Consider the following 17,809-nt stretch of genomic DNA (forward strand, 5'->3'; position numbering starts at 1 on the left):
AGCCCTCGTGTACCGATGGGCACCGATTGTCGAGAATTTGGAAGATGGGTGCAAAAAAATCCCATGAAACCAGCAGAAGGAATCACTAAAGATTTCTAAAGTGCTACCAGTAGTCCCACTAACATGTAGATTCAATCTGGAGTACTGTGTTCACTGTTTTGTCTTTGTGAGTTTGAGTCTTCCTGAAATGTTTTGAGGATAAGTGCTAAATGTGTACTTTGTATTCTGGTGGCATGGCATTTAATAAGGTAGACATGTTATGCAGCACCTTTGAAGTTAGAGGCAATAAGATTTCTTTCTCTGTAGGATACTCCTCTTCTGCCTGTTTCTGATGAGGTAACTATTAGTTTTGTTTATTCAGACACTTATCTGACTAGTTTCTGTAGTAAACCAATTCATACTGTTTACCAAAGGTCTGTTTCAAGCAGGCTCCTCAATTGTATATCATAAAATGAATTTTATGTACACAGATTATTAATGTATTAAATTTTATCTTAAGTTCTCTAATGTAGCAGTCATCTCATATATCACTGGTGGAATACTGTGAAATGTAATTGGTCTCAGGTGTTTACTGATGGTATTACCAACAAACTGGTGGGGTGCTTCTATGGTGACTGTCCTGACGATGTGGTTCTTGTAAGAGTATATGGCCAGAAGACAGATCTCCTAATAGACAGGCATGCAGAAACACGGAATATTCAGGTAATGGGAACTGATGTTCTGAAACTGTAGTCTGAAGTATCCATTTAATGTTCTGGTTCTGGTGACACAATATTCTCATTGTCATTTTTCTTGATTAATTATAAAGTTGAAGGTGAGTAATACAATCTTTAAAAGACAAATTAACAATTTAGGCAAAATTGAATAATACTGACTTTGTATTGAAAGCTATAATAATGTTTCGTAAGAAATTTGACACACTGTTCAATTTAATTTTGTAATTTCAACTTTCCTTATGAAAATTGTAGTTGTTAGCATATAATGTTTCTAATTATTTTCACTGCCACAGTGATAAGAATTGCAAATCACTGGTGCCTTTTACTACATGGTAGTTGCCTGTTCCTTTATTGACATACTACATTGTTATTGTGATACTCGTGCATAAAGGAATCATCCTCCTTGTATGATTGATTGGTAGGTGGTCATTACTTCTTAGGTTGCTAAAAAAATTATTCTTCTCAGTCTATAACTTGTGTTCATTAAAAAAGTCTTGTTCCCTATATGGAAAGATTAATATGGTATGCATGGGTAAGGTAAACTGTTGTTATTTACATTTGGTGTTCCATTTTACTTAAAAACTTTTGCTTTATTGATAGTAAATTTTGATCTGTAGCTTCATGTGGAACATGCCATAAGCTTGCTGTAATGTATACGCCCCTCTAAACTAGAATTCTCTAGAGAGTATTTGAATGAGTTTGCCACTTGATATAATTACCTGGCATCTACACATTATAAGTCAAGAAACTTATATTAATGCAATTAAAAATATTTTATCCCCTGCAGAAAAATGTGAATGTAAGACTTATGTGATGTAAAGTGTTTTTTGTGTGGGGGTGGGGGGGGGGGGGGGGGGTGTTGTATGTGTAAGGAAATGGCCAGAATGGAGTTAAGTGGCTCGTTCCATACAGAAACCAGTTAGCTTCACTGATGTGATGAAAGATATGTGCCTTGTCATCACATGGTATGGTAATTCAGCTGTGGTTCTATTAATAGAAGACTCCCTAACAACTCCTCACTCATTAGAGGGCATGCATCTATTAGGTTGGTACATAACTTAAATAAACACAACAGATACACATAACAGAGACTTTAATGAACAATAATATATTTTCCTTCGCTATTTACAATGGTCTACAAACACTGGGATAACTTTTTGATTCTGCGACTAAAAATCACGTGGTTTTGAGGTGAAGAATTTGTCAAGCCATGTTCGGAGTGCAGTTTCACCTGGAAAGGAAGTTGCTTCAAGGTTGTTGGATAGAGAGCAGAAGGGATAAAAATCTTATGGTGCTTGATAGGGTGAGTAAAGCGGGTGCAGTACGACTTCTCGACACAGCTTCTGTATAGCACTTTTTTGTCAGTGCAGTAGATGTGGGTTAGTGTTATTGTGAAGTAGTATCAGTTCAGTGGTGGTTACACCTCGGGTAAGGAATTTGTAATACACCACACTATGGCTGTTCCTCCATATGCATAACCTTATCTTTTGTGGGTGCATGCAGGTCTTTGTATGGGGAGTTGATGTTTTTTGGCCAAACTATGCCTTTCTTTTCCTTAATTTTAGCATAAAAACACCATTTCTCGTCACCAGTAATGATGTAGAGTAGGAATGGTTGGTGGTGTTCATGAGCCAATTGATGACAAGCAAGAAGAGATACGCATACGGCCACGCATTGATTTTTGTGATTTTGGCTTACAGCATTTGATACACATACATCTGGTCTTTTAAACCATCCCATTGCATGCAGATATCCCACAGTGGTGGAATGATCAGTTCATCACATTTGCCAATTCTCAAACACACTCACATAGACTTTTGTGGATTAATGTGTTTAAATTATATTCTTCAAAACACAAAGGCCTTCCTGAATGTGGAGAGTCACTGGTGGCAAAACGATTCTCTTTAAATGAGAGAACCATCTTCTTGTTGTGCTCTGTCCAGTATCATAATCCCCATACACGGTGCAAATGTTTCTGGCTGCCTCCATTGCTGTCACCACTCTATTGAACTCGAACAGAAGAATTTCAGAAATGTTCATTCCATTTTCCAGTGTCCACAGCTCCACTCGCTATCTCCAGATGACAAACTTCGATAGCAACAGTGGACAACAAATAAAAAATGGCAGTCGATAAATAAACCCATAGCTACCAGAATACGAACATATAAAACAAAAATGCTGCAAACTTGTGCACCAACCTTATAACTTGCATGAAAAGGCAGTTTTATTGAAGAGAGATAATGCAAAAATAGAAAACTCGTTAGAAGTCTTTCAAATCTCCATCGCCAGGAGCTTTGTTAAAAGCAAAGAATCAGAAGTGCTGTTGAATTGATGGATGCTGAAGAAACAGCCTGGAAGAAACTAAAGGAAGCAGATAGCATGATAGGAATATCGTGGAAAGTCGGTGCAATAATAAAGGGAAAACAAAAGGGAGATGAGACTTTAGTCACTGAAATGGACAGGTGGTTAAGTCAAGGGATTGTAAACCATCGACAGACTGCAGGTCTTCATGCAAAGAAAAATTTAGTAACAAAGACCACTGTGTGATGTTGGAAGAATACTCAGTAATGGGAGATCATTCTAGGAGGGTAGTATTATCACCACGCCAAAAAATATCCTGTACCCAGAAGGAACATTTGTTGTCTCATCAGCATCAGCTGTGCATCAGTGGATCGATGGTGCTTGGTTGTAAAAAGTGTTTATCAAGATTCATTGAGAGTAGTAACCTAGTGATAAATGCAATAATTAAGATACAAGCACCACTAAGTGATTAGTTCCATATGACATGAAAAGATACTACTGCCTTCAGAGCAGTTTCTGGATTTTCAAAATGCCAGGAACCATTTGCTGTCTGTACCCGCAAGGAAACATGTGGATAAGATACCTCTACCACACAAACCTCTTGCTCAAATGTACACCCTATATAAGGTATGGATCAAAGACATACAGCCCGTAAGCTGATGAAGTAACAAATCTTCAAATAAATGTCCTTCGTCTGACACTTGCGACATGTGTGTTCCAGTGCAGTGAAATGTTACTATTGGGTAAGGCAGAAAAGGAAGCTGTCGTAAGGAATGCCATAGTAGGCAGTTAAGTTGGAGAGGAGTGGGCATCTCTAAAAATGGCAATCACAGATGTTGGACAGAAACAGGTATAAGGAATGTAACTGCAAAGGAATCTTGGGTAACAGAAGAAATACTTAAATATATTGATAAAAAAAATGTTCAGGGAAAGACATGAATATAGCAATATTATCAATTGGGAATTAAATAAATAATAAGTGCAGGGAAACCAAGGTGAAATGGCTGCAAGAAAAATGTGAAGAAATCAAAAAAGAAATGATGATAGGAATGGCTGGTTCAGCATATATAAAAGTTGAAAGAAGCCTTGATGAAACTAAAACAAAGGGCAACAATATTAACAGTGCAATGGGAATTTCTCTTTTAAATGCAGAGGAGCAAGTTGATAGGTGGAAAGAGCGTGTTGAATGCCTTTATGAGGGGAGGTGGTGTCTGATAATGATGTAATAGAAAAGTAAATTGGAATTGATGTGAGGATCCAGTATGAGTCAGAATTTAAAGGGCTCTAGAAAACTTGAGATGAAATAAGGGAGAAGGGGTAGATAAAATTCCATCAGAATTTCTAAAATTATTGGGTTAGGAGGCAGTCAAATGACTGTTGATGTCAGTGTGTACAATCTCAGATTGTTAACACACTATGAGGCTTCCATAGAAGTATCATCCACACAATTTGAAACATAGCAAGAGCTGAAAAATGTGAGAACTATTGTACGTTTGGCGCAACAGGTCATACATCCAAGATACTGATAAAAAGAATGGAGAAGAAAATTGAGGATCCATTAGACGATGATCAGTTTGGCTTTAGGAAAAGTAAAGATCCGAGAGAGGCAGTTCTGATGTTAATAATGAAAGCAAGACTGAAGAAAAGCCAAGACATGTTCATAGGATTTGTTGACCTGAGTAAAGTGTTCCACAATGTCAACTGGTGCAAGATTTTCAAAATTCTGAGAGAAACAGGGATAAAGAATAGGGATAGACAGGGAATATACTATATGTACTAAAACAAAGAAGGAACAATAAGACTGAAAGACCAAAGTGATTGGATTGACAAGAGTGTAAGACGGAGATGTAGTCATTAGCACCTACTGTTCAGTCTATACATCAAAGAAGCAATGGCCTCAAACAAAAGAAAGATTAAAGAGTGGAATTAAAATCTGGGTGAAAGGGTATCAGTGATAAGATTAGCTAATGACGTTGCTGTTGTCAGTGTAAGTGAAGAATAATTACCATATTTGTTGAGTGGAAAAACAGTCTAAGGAATATGGAAAGTAGTTTGAGAGTAAAATGAAGAAATATGCAAATGATGAGAAGTAGCAGTAATCACAATAGTGAGAAGTTCAACATCAAAACTGGTGCTCATGAAGTAGACAAAGTTACAGAATTCTGCTAACTTGGAAGGAAAATAACCCTTGACAGTTAAAGTGAGAACATAAAAAGTAGACTAGCACAGGCAAAGGGCACTCCTGGTGAAGAAAACTCTATTGGTATCAAACATGGGCCTTAAATTGAGAAATATATTTCTGGGAATGTACATTTGGAATGCAGTATTGTGTGGTAGTGAATTTTGCACTTTGGGAACACCAGAACAGAAGGCGGTCTTAAGCGTTTGAGATGTAGTGATGTAGAAAAATGTTGAAAATTTGGTGGACTTGTAAAAAATGAGATTCTCTGCAAAAATGGTTAACAAAGGAACATATGGGAAATGTTGACAAGTAGAAAGAACAGGATGATAAGACACTGGTTAAGACATCAGGGAATAAATTGCATGATACTTGAGGGAGCTGTAGAGGGTAAAAAGATATTGAAATACATCCAAAAAATTGAGGACATAGGGTGCAAGTGCTATGCTGAGATAAAGAGTTTGCCACAGGAGAAGAATTTTTAAGGGCTGCAGCAAACCAGTCAGAAGACTGACGACTAAATAAAATAGATGGAAAAGTAATAGCTCACGCGAGAGAACACCATAGAATGGCTGATGGGGCATACACTTTAAAATCTAGTGATTATGATGCTGCATCAGCCAATGACATGATGCCTGTGTTGACTTTTCACATGCAGACGTGTGTACTTACCCCTTTCCTGCAATGTTCTGTGATCTTTTATAAATGAGAACTCCAGACCTTTAACTTAACCATGAATTGCTGCATAGATGGTGGCAGAGGAGCAAACAACGCAGCTTCATGGATAGCTAAACTTATCTTCTGAGGTAAAGCATCAGATACTTTAGTCGGCCAGGATATAAATACATATATGATTGCAATGTTTAAGGCAGTGTTAAAGAATTGTAAAAAATCTGGGCATTTCAGATCACAAGCTCTTAGTGCCAGGTTACACTCATATGAAATGTAGTACTAATTATGTTCAGAAAGAAAAATGATACAGGAAAGAATATAGATTTACCACATACATGGGTGGATATAACTATTTAAGCTGATGGAAGAAGTGTGTGTGTCATTTATTGTTGACGAAGGCCTTAATGGCCAAAAGCTTCATTGTGTCTTTTTGTTGTGCCTATCTGCGACTCAGCATCTCCCCTATCGCTACAAGGAGAGATGAAACATCAGATTTTATCCAGTATTTAGAACTGCTGAAAAAAGCTTTGACAGTGAAGAAAACTGATGTTGGTGGATCAATTGCTGTGATTAAACATAAATTGCTTAAAGTTTATCAAAGATACTAGTGTTGAACTAAAATGATACATTGGATTCACCACCCTTTTCTAGACATGACACTCTTGTGAAGAGGACAACAGAACAAGCAACTAAAACCCATTTCCCTTTGCGGAGAATAAAAATAACATGATTGATTTGTTGCCCCCTAACACCACCTATGCTTCATTAATTTTCTGATAACTTCCTAGTGGGATCAGCAGAAAATTATTGAGAGACAGCTGAAGATGCTGAAGTTGAATTGGACCCGTAATAAATCTCCAGTGCAAATGTGTTCATGAATGGAAACAATATAGGACATATGTAGCCCAAATCAGTGTGTCTTACTTCTGCTGCAATGTTTCACATCTTGCATAAAAGTGTCAAGTAATGAGATATCTACCGCAAAGTAATTGACTGTTCTTTCATTTGTTCCAATCTGTTGTGTGTAATTTTGTAGTATGGTACTATTGCCTGTGAATCATGGTTTTCTGTGTCACTTTGTAATAAATTTTCTCATTACTAAAATGTCTTTGCACATACTTAACATCCTTTAACAGTATATGTGAAAGACAGTTAAGTGACATTTTAGGTCAAAAAGTATAATTGCTGGTAATGGTAATGTAATATATTTCAACAGTTTGAAACAAAACCATGTGCATGGGGAAGAAACTATTTGCATCTGTACATATTCTTTGCTGCCATCAGTTTTAAAAGGGAGGGGGAATAAGATGGCCAGTATTTTGGATTGAAGAGAAGTGCCTGCATATCAGATATTGAAATAAACAATTAAGAAACAGGTCCATAGAAATGAGTTACGCATGTTGTACTGGCAGTGATATACTTTGTAACTTTAAATTCGGCAAAGGTTTAGGAGAATAGAAGAGATAAAAGGAAAACAGTGAATATGATGTAGATAAGAAAAAATCACTTAAAACTGCTTATTAGAAAGATAATGCGTGGAAAACTTGGAAATTAGGAAAACCTATTAACTAACTGCTTTCTTCTCTTGATGAAGGAATTGTCAAATGTGTAAGTTCATAATTGAAATTCTATTTTCCTTAAATTAAAATTGTGTGTACCTTTATACTTATATTTTGGCAATTTATGTAGACATTATTTTCTGCCTCATGAAACGTCTTCTTTGACCTTATTAGTGTACAGAATACATTATTTTGTACACATTATTGCTTGCTTGTGGCAATAGGGACTCTATTTATTTGCTACTAAATGACAATTAAACAAAATTAATTAGACCATGCTCTTAGTGATAAACAAAAACGTACAGTGACTGGGTTGATTAAACAGGTGGCTCGTGCTTGTGCCTACAGCTACTTCATGCTGCAGGCTATGCCCCGCAATTGTATGCCACATTTGATAATGGTCTGGCATATGAGTATGTGTCGGGGGATGTCCTTACAGTGGACACTTGTCATCATATATCTGTTTTTCCCTTGGTGGCACGTATGATGGCGAACATGCATCGTCTTGATTGTGGTCCAGGAGTACCTAGGCGCCCTGCCTTATGGTCTAAGGTGCGGCAGTTCATGGACATCATGCCAACAAAGTTTGAAGATCCTGCAAAGCAAACTAGGTAAGAATAATTTATATTGCCTGGATTACCTGATTAGCTGTTCTATCAACATAGAAAATAACCCGCCTCCCTTCCCCCATATATATACCTCTTGTGCCCCCCTCCCCCCCCCCCCCCCCCCGTCCTCTCCCTCCCCCCTCCCTCACATCCCCATTCCCCACCCCCACCCCCTAAAATAGAAAACACATGGCTTGCTGGGCATCAGCATGGATAAACATGTAAAAATCAGAATCAGAGCACACACACACACACACACACACACACACACACACACACACAGACACACACACACACACACAGACACACACACAGACACACACACACACACACACAGACACACACACACAGACACACACACACACACACAGACACACACACACACAGACACACACACACACAGACACACACACACACACACACACACACAGAGAGAGAGAGAGAGAGAGAGAGAGAGAGAGAGAGAGAGAGAGATTCAAATAATATTCTTGTGTTCTAAACTAGAGTACTTAATTATTTCTTCAAGCAGACACATATTGTATCATATCAAATATTGGGAAATTTTATGATGGTAAGGTGCTTGGGTTTCTTAAAGAGCCTCTTGCAGATAATAAAAAAATACTCTGGCTGGAGGCAGCACAAAGGCTTTCATTTAGGCTCAACAAATTAAATTTCACAGAGTAGCAAGTGCTGTTTATATTCCAGTAATTACATAGTAAGCATTACTCATTATCATCATTAACAGTACAATATCCCAGTCCCTTCAACTGCCAATAACAACACTTCTTGACCTCTGTGTTGTTTCCTGGTTTTGTACGTGATATGAACTGGATGGTATTTGTACCAATACCCCAAAAATTATATTAGCACAAGCTATATAGAATAATCCTTTATTTTATGTTGGTAAGACTAATATAATAGTAGTTAATAGTATAATATAATTAACACACATTGCTTGGTACCTTTCGTAATTCGTGCCTTTTTACCTAGTTATCAACCATGTCTTACTTTTGCAGTGGAAGTTTACATGTAACTACAGATTTTTTTTTAAATAAAAATCTTTTAAATTATTGTAGATTAGCTAAAACCATACACAATTCTATAATTGTATTTTTAATAGGTATAGATTAGTATTAAAGCAACAGATTATTAACGGGGTTGAAATTTTTTAGAGCGTGTAGCAGTATGAAAATATCATAAATTTAGTGTTTTTCTAGTGTCACACAAATGTAGGAAGGGGTTTTCTATAAATAATTCTGAATTGTTACATACCAATACAAAGAAAGATAGCTGGTAAATGTAAATATACAGAATAGTTAATATGTTTAGATACCTAAATAGTGGTTGACATGCATCCCTAGGCTCAATATTGTACATATTGCTAAGATTTTTTAAAATATTATTTTACGCTACTTTCACCCCCTCCCCCCACCACTCCCCTCCCCAAAAAAAATCATATTTCAAAACACACAAAGTAATTATAATAAAATGATGGACATGGCAATTGCATAGGCCAGAATTGTCATTGTGACTGAAAGACTGTTAAACTTGTTTCGCAAGTAGTTTTTATGTACAAACAAAGATTTTTATTTTTGGGAGAAACAAAGTTATTTGGTTTTTGACTGTTCTCAAATGTGTTAGTTATGCCTTTGTCATGTTTAATTAATCCATTTAGATCAAACAAATCTTTTAAGCTGTTCAGGATATTGATGACTCTTTAGGAAATTTGCTAGTGGATTCACTTTCAGTAAGTACAGATATGTCTTCTGCAAATAAAACTGAATGGTATATTTTATTCAGAGATCAGAAAGATGTGAAATCAAGAGTAGTGCTTTCAAATAGTTCAAATCAGATTTAGTAGATTTCCACTGGAAAATTATTTCACAGGGAGTTGTAGAATATTGCATTTTAGAGTCAATACTGTTCTTATGCATTATAAATATGATTCACTCATTTCAAAGCATTTGAAAGAAGCACAAAAGACTACCCTCGATTCCATATCTCTCTAATTTATGAAGATACTGAGAGTGGGTGGTGCAATTAAAAGCCCTTGTAAAGTCACATAAAATCCCTGGTAGCATCTGGGAGTAGTTCAGAAACAAATGAATTCTCTCAATGAATTTATTGATGGCACACATTGTACTTCGCATTCCTGGAAGCCAAACTAATTTAATGCAATAAAAAGCTTTTTATGGGAGATCTAAGAAATTACTGTTTTTTCAAACAATTTTGAAAATATTGATTGGTTGGTTGTTCCCTACATCTTCTTTTCAGCCTTCCATGAACAGTGGTTTTACTATTGCATGCTTTACAGCACCTGAGAAGTATATTTGTGCAAATAATTTATTATATATTGGGATCCTGATATGAATAACCACTACAGCAATTGGAACAGGTTCTAGTATTTCATGTAGTGGAATTTTTATTTTTTACGGAGGTACTGAATTTTCTAAACCTTCAGCTGTAATTCTTTCATACACTACTGGCCATTAAAAATGCTACACCACGAGGGTGGCGTGTTACAGATGCGAAATTTAACCAACAGGAAGAAGATGCTGTGATATGCAAATGATTAGCTTTTCAGAGCATTCACACGAGGTTGGCACCAGTGGCGACACCTACAACGTGCTGACATGAGGAAAGTTTCCAACTGATTTCTCATACACAAACAGCAGTTGACCAGCATTGCCTGGTGAAATGTTGTTGTGATGCCTCGTGTAAGGAGGAGAAATGTGTACCAACACGTTTCCGACTTTGATAAAGCTCAGATTGTAGCCTATTGCGATTGTGGTTTATGGAATCGCGACATTGCTGCTTGCATTGGTCGAGATCCAATGACTATTAGCAGAATATGGAATTGGTGGGTTCAGGAGGGTAATATGGAATGCCGTGCTGGATCCCAATGGCCTCGTATCACTAGCAGTCAAGATGACGGGCATCTTATCTGCATAGCTGTATCGGATCATGCAACCATGTCTTGATCCCTTAGTCAACAGACGGGGACATTTGCAAGACAACCACCATCTGTACAAACAGTTTGACGACGTTTGCAGCAGCATGGACTATCAGCTCGGAGACCATGGCTGCGGTTACCCTTGACGCTGCATCGCAGACAGGAGCGCCTGCGATGGTGTACTCAACGACGAACCTGGGTGCACGAATGGCAAAATGTCCCCCCCCCCCCCCCCCGGATGAATCCAGGTTATGTTTACAGCATCATGATAGTCTCATCTGTATTTGGCGACATCGCGGTGAATGCACATTGGAAGCGTGTATTCGTCATCGCCATACTGGCGTATCACCAGGCGTGATGGTATGGGGTGCCATTGGTTACACGTCTCGGTCACCTCTTGTTCGCGTTGACGACATTTTGAACAGTGTACGTTACATTTCAGATGTGTTAAGACCCGTTGGTCTACCCTTCATTCGATCCCTGCGAAACCCTACCTTTCAGCGGGATAATGCACGACTGCATGTTGCAGGTCCTGTACGGGTCTTTCTGGATACAGAAAATGTTTGACTGCTGCCCTGGCCAGCACATTCTCCAGATCTCTTGCCAATTGAAAAGGTCTGGTCAATGGTGGCCGAGCAACTGGCCCGTCACAATACGCTAGTCACTACTCTTGATGAACTGTGGCATCGTGTTCTGTACACGCCATCCAAGTTCTGTTTGACTCAATGCCCAGACGTATCAAGGCCGTTATTATGGCCAGAGGTGGTTGTTTTGGGTACTGATTTCTCATGATCTATGCACCCAAATTGTGTGGAAATGTAATCACATGTCAGTTCTAGTATAATATATTTGTCCAATGAATACCCGTTTATCATCTGCATTTCTTATTTGTGTAGCAATTTTAATGGCCAGTAGTGTATTTAGTTATTCTCCCCTAAACAGGTGAGGTGGCCATTACCCGGGTAGCCTTTTACATAATTTGATTTTGATACATTTATTAAACAGTCATTGAAATAATATGATGTTTGTTAAGGTTTTACAATGAATTTGTAACCTAATTTAATGTGGGAGGTTTGTGGGGTGCCAGTTATGAAATGATTTTCATGTTCTCTGACATACATACTGCCTTTTGTTTATTTGTGTGGGTCAGAGTGAATTTTTTTTTTATGCAATTTCTTCTGCTGCCTTTGTCTATACTCTAAATACAGGTTTATATCATTTGATATAATTTATGAAGTCCACTTAGTATTATTTTTCGTGTCATTGTGGTACCATCATTTTGTCACTTGCCAACGTTACACCAGTAGTACCTGCTCAAGTTTGTTTGCCATTTTTGTAGCACACTGTAGGGGCAAAGAGTGTAAATAACTTCCAAGAAATATCACAGTTTTAAAAGCTTGTAATACTGTTACCGAATAGCCAGGTTACTATTTAAAATCTACAATAGAGTAAGTACATGTTACCTTTGCTGAGGTATAGTTTGATATACATTTTCTAAAAGTGTGGTTCATTCATTTTTGGTATCTCCACAAATGATGCAGAATGGTCAGGAATTCCTAAATTAATGCAGAATTTTCTTGTATCACTAAATGTAAAATTTCTCAGAATGTTATGTGTACAGGTTGGAGTTCACTCACTCTCTTGTGAATTGTATGAAGTTAAGTGTGAAAGTTAATTTATTGTGTTTGTGTTAAAATTGGTAGCTATCACAATCCTTTCCATTTCTTTTCTGTTAATAGTTTCTGAAAGAGACTTTTGAGTCATTACTTATTTACGTGGTGTGTGTGTGTGTGTGTGTGTGTGTGTGTGTGTGTGTGTGTGTGTGTGTGTGTGTGTGTGTACAAAATATTTTAGTCCTTTAATTGTATGCAGTGATTTTCAAATATGTCCTGATTGTTCATAAAATTGGAAATAGCTCTTACTTCATATTTTAAAGATCTTTTAGTAAGTATGTAGGGAGCTCCAGGAATTATGTTAGTTCTACAAAAGCTACTGGCTACAGTAATAATACTCTGATAGGATTTTTGATGATGTCTTTTGTAAGGCAAAGGGCTGTAACACTTCTCCGTTCTGACACAAAAAATTTGTAAATCGTCAATTATAACCCCCCTTCCCATTTAGATTTTTGACAGGTGATCCAATGCCTTTTATGTGTAAGTGCACAAAATATACGTTTATTTTTATCTATGGTGCTAAGAAGGAACAGTTTTTCTAAAAAAAATTTCCTTATTGTTTATTTAGCCAGCTTGTCATCTCCACTACTAACAATTAATTTCTTATAGTATATAATTTTTAATTTATTGTATTACTTTAAGCTGTCTGAAAACCCCACATTGTTCAGGTATTCTTTTGCCAGTTTTATATCAAAACAAAAACAAAAGAAAAAATGAACTGTGTTTTTAGTGAAATAGTGAAAATATTTCATTTCTTCGTATTTGTGAAAACACCTTTGAGATTATGAAAGAATCATACAAAGAAATATGCACGATGTACAAACGTAAAAGTACAGTACCCCATACAGTTTCTGTATGCTGGTGCACCTGTTTTACGTATCTACAATGCGATTTTGTAAATGTCTCTAAGGCACTGCCTCTTTGTAACTCGGTAAATGGCTATTGTTTTCACCTACAGCCATTTGCACTTTACTATTGCACGCTGTCAAAAGTGTTGCCAGGTGTCAGGAATTTCCTTAAGTTAACTCAACTGTAGCTGGGTCGTAGTAGTAAAGAACAACAGTATTAAAACTTCATTCTTCCACACATCTCAGTGTTTTGTGATGTCACGTGTCTCGAACTGTGTGTCATACAATGACATATTTGTGTAGGTACATTCAGTGGCATATGTAAATACTGTCTGGGACATGCATTGCAAATAGTGTTAATAGCAAAGAAGTAATAAATTTAATCATTGTGCACAGTGTGGCAGTTATTCATGCAACTCAGTGTTTGACACGGTATCTCCTGACCTGTGATAGGTAAGTGCTTCTTATAATCACAGCAGTTGTCGCTTGGTTGTAATGATATGTATACCAGGTTTGGTTGAAATTGGTCCAGTGGTTAGGAGATGTGGAACATACGTCTACACATTTTTATAATATGTATGGATTGTGTATGTACCTGCAAACATTATGCGGAATTTTTTATACCTTAATTTGTTCAAATATAGGACAGTATGTGGTTATAAACTTACTGACATCTACAAATATTGTACACTGTCCATTTTGTCTATATGAACTGCCTGATAAACATGTGAAGCACTCGAGAGAGATGGTCAGACATATAAAAGTAATTTTGTGCATATACGCACCAACGACAGGTACATATATAATTAGCTTCAATTCCCTGTGACAGATACATCAGCCACTAGAGTGCATTAGTGTCGCTTGAACTGAGATACTTTCAGGACATGCAGATGGCACATACTTGCATGAGACAAAATTGCCACCATCTAAATGTGTTTGAAAAGGGCGTCATTGTGGGTCCCCATTTGGTTGTTTCGTCAAATCATACAATGTCTAGATTTGTTGGGAATTTGGATGTGACATTGGCTCAATGTTGAACTGCATGAGAATGTGAGGCAAGCATACTCATAGTCAAGATTCCAGTTGACCACTATGAGGTAGGATAGCTGTACTGTGCACCAGGCACATCGTAAACCCGTCACATCTGTGCCTGCCATCTGAGAACAAGTATGGAATGCCTTCAACATTCTGTATTATTTACTAAGTGAGTTGGCACAGTGGTTAGCTCACTGGACATACATTTGATGGCTTAAATCTACATCTGACCATCCTGATTTAGTGTGTCTTATATTTCCCTAAATTGCTGGCATGGTTCCTTTGAAAGGACACAGCCTACTTCCTTCACCATCATTCATTAAAGCAGAGCTTGTGCTCTGTCTCTAATGGCATCTTCATCAACTGGATATTAAAAACTAACCTTCAGTCTTCTGTGCCATACGTCACCATTGGTCGGAGACTAGTGACTGCCAGACCGTGGAATTACTGCCCCCTTGCATACGGTGCCATTAACACCACTACTCGCAACTGCTTTTGGAGTGGTGGTGTGACTCGGAAGTGTAGACTGCTGACAAGTGGCATCACGTTGTCTTCAGCTATGAATCTTGGCTCACACTACCATAGATGACCATTATGAGTATGCCAGTGACCTGGGGAAAGTTCCCACACTTCCAATGTATTTTGTAGGCGCAATGTTACTTGTGACATTATGGTGTAGAGTGTCATCTGGTAAGACTTAAGGTCACTGCTGGTATGAACTGAGGTAAGTCTGATAGCACAACAGTAATTCAGACATCCTGCCCCCTCATGTGCTACCTCTCGTGCCACAATATTGTGCTGACATTTTTAGACAGAATCGTGCTCGTCCACATGACACTATGTCTTTGGTCTGTTTGCATGAGATACTCCTGTGGCCAGTACGATCCCCAGATGTGTCCCTAATAGATCATATAGGGACCACTGTGGATGCCAACTGTCCCTGTGCCCGTATTCAGAATAAGGATGACTAGCTGCAATAGTTTTGGGCTAGCTTAATGGTGCAAATATTTGTCATTGTTCATATCACCCTTCTTGGTTTATTGATGTCTTCTTCCCTGGAGTTTGCAAGTGATTTATTATAACATGCAAACCATCTGCTATGTAGCACTTTTTTAGCACCATCACATTTTAGTTACCCTCCATGATACGGGCTTCTGTGGTCCCCTTCCAATTTTTATCCATGAGTTTTTCTCTCACCGGCTCTTCTGAATTAGAGTTGGCACCTCACTTGGCACTTCACTCACTGCCCCTCAGATTCAGGAGAATGGTATCCCACAGGATCCTGTGCTAGGTGTCACACTCTTCCTCATTGCCATCAATGCGCTTGTGACCTCTGTTGGGGCTCTGGTTACCCCAGCATTGTACGTTGACAATTTTTGCATCTGGTGCAGCTCCCACTTGGTAGCGTCTGCTGAGCACCAGCTCCGAGGTGGCAAAGGTGCCATCTGATGGCCTCTGTGTGGGCCACTACCAGTGACTTCCAGCTTTCTCCCTCCAAAATGCGGGTTATGAATTTTTGTCGTGGACCCATAGTGCCTCCCAATCCAGAACTTTTAAGCAACCAGCTCCATGATGTTGTAGCACAGTCCCATTTCTTGGACCTTATTTTTGATAACCCACCCCCTCCCCCCGTGGATGGTGCATAGACCACGGATAAGGAGCAATCTATTCCAGGATCCTAAGGTCTCTGTCACTCCTATGGTTTTCCGGTGTCTTGTATGTGCCATCCTTGCACAATTCCAGGGTGCTACCATCTTTTATACTGATGGTTCTAAGACAATCAATAAGTTGGGATACGCTTTCACTTCTCCTACTGGCTTCAGACACCATTTATTGCCAGGATCATGTAGGATGTTTATAGCAGAGCTTCTAGCCATTCGTAGGGCCCTCCTTTTTGTTTCTCAGGCCTCCATCCACAGTGTTTTAATTTGTTCAGACTCCATGAGCAGCCTGCAGGCTATCGACAGATGCTACTCTTGTCACCCTTTGGTCTTTGCTATGCATGACCTTCTCTCCACCCTTGAGCGTGCTGCCTGTTCAGTTGTCTTTCTCTGGGTCCCAAGTCATGTGAGCAGGAATTACCTGGCTGACCGTTTGGCTAAAGAAGCAGTTACTTACCCCCCCCCCCCCCCCCCCCAATTTCCGTTCATGATTCCAGCTGCGGATCCGCAGATCTATGTCACATCTCTCTTTGCCCAAAAGTGGAATGCCATCTGGAGCGCTACTGCTCCTAGTAATAAACTCCGCACACTCAAGGAGTCTGCTGCAGTTTGGCACTCTTCCTTCTACTCCTCTCAGGAGTAGTTCACTGTTCTATACCGTTCACACATTGATCATACCTGGCTCACCCATTGTTTCCTCCTATGTAATGACCCACCCCACAGTGTGGTTGTGGAGCCAAACTGAGGATTTCTCACATATTGGTGGTATGACTCCTTCTTTCAGCCCTTCGTGTTAACATTATCAGATGATCCATGGATGGTTGAACTGGTCCTCAGTTTCCTCCGTGAAAGTGGTTTTTATTTCCAGATATAAGGTTCTACTATAGTCTTGGAGCAGGGGTGGTTGTGGTCTGTGATCCCATGACTGCCCCCCTTTTTTTCCAGTTTTTAGATTTGGTCTCACCTTTTGTGCCTTTACTGTGTGTGTTTAATGTTCATTATTTTATAATTTGACCCCCCTGACTGGATCCGTCCACTTTTAGCAGACCCTCTTTCTTCTGTGATTCACTTCAGAATCACAGGATTGATAACCTCGCCATTTGGTCCCATAACCCCTCTCAATTAGTCAATCATGTTGGCCCTCACTCTGACAGGTCATCCCAAGCATTGATGATGACTGGTTGCCTTGCATTATTGCTGAAACTTTACTGTCTCCCATGCTACTGCATGGTATTGGAGGGCTTTATTACCAAGGGTTTCCATCAATTCACTCTGATACTCTTTTGCATGTGTCCCTCAGAGAATGGCTGTTATGATGTGTGCATGCTGTTCAACCTGGGTTACTTCCATCTATCATGATGCACAATTGATTTCGCAGTGCACTTTGTGCTGCTACCAAAAATCGCAGAGCCACCTATTATTGTGAATACTCAAGACACCTGCATAGTATCCACACAAAAAATAGCAGTTTGTGATCTGCTCACATATTTACAAGCAAAAAAGAAGATGCAATTACTTCTGCACCAACGTTGTATACTCTGCAAGCGCCATTACGGTATGTGGTGGAGGATACTTTACGTACCAGTGTCGCTTCACCCGTTTCC

At 38.7% G+C, this 17,809-nt stretch overlaps 1 protein-coding gene across 3 annotated transcripts in view; it reads left to right on the forward strand.

Annotated features, from left to right (window-relative positions):
* LOC126412594 (ethanolamine kinase 1) overlaps positions 1–17,809 on the forward strand; it is a 159,644-nt gene that overhangs the window by 115,023 nt on the left and 26,812 nt on the right. For all 3 annotated transcript variants that reach the window (XM_050082256.1, XM_050082258.1, XM_050082257.1), the window contains 2 exons: positions 565–702; positions 7,776–8,038. In XM_050082256.1, the coding sequence (XP_049938213.1) occupies positions 565–702; positions 7,776–8,038 (401 nt within the window). The remainder of the gene's footprint in view (positions 1–564; positions 703–7,775; positions 8,039–17,809) is intronic.

The sequence above is a fragment of the Schistocerca serialis genome, chromosome 7 (genome assembly GCF_023864345.2).
Source record: "Schistocerca serialis cubense isolate TAMUIC-IGC-003099 chromosome 7, iqSchSeri2.2, whole genome shotgun sequence".
Taxonomy (NCBI): Eukaryota; Metazoa; Arthropoda; class Insecta; order Orthoptera; family Acrididae; genus Schistocerca; species Schistocerca serialis.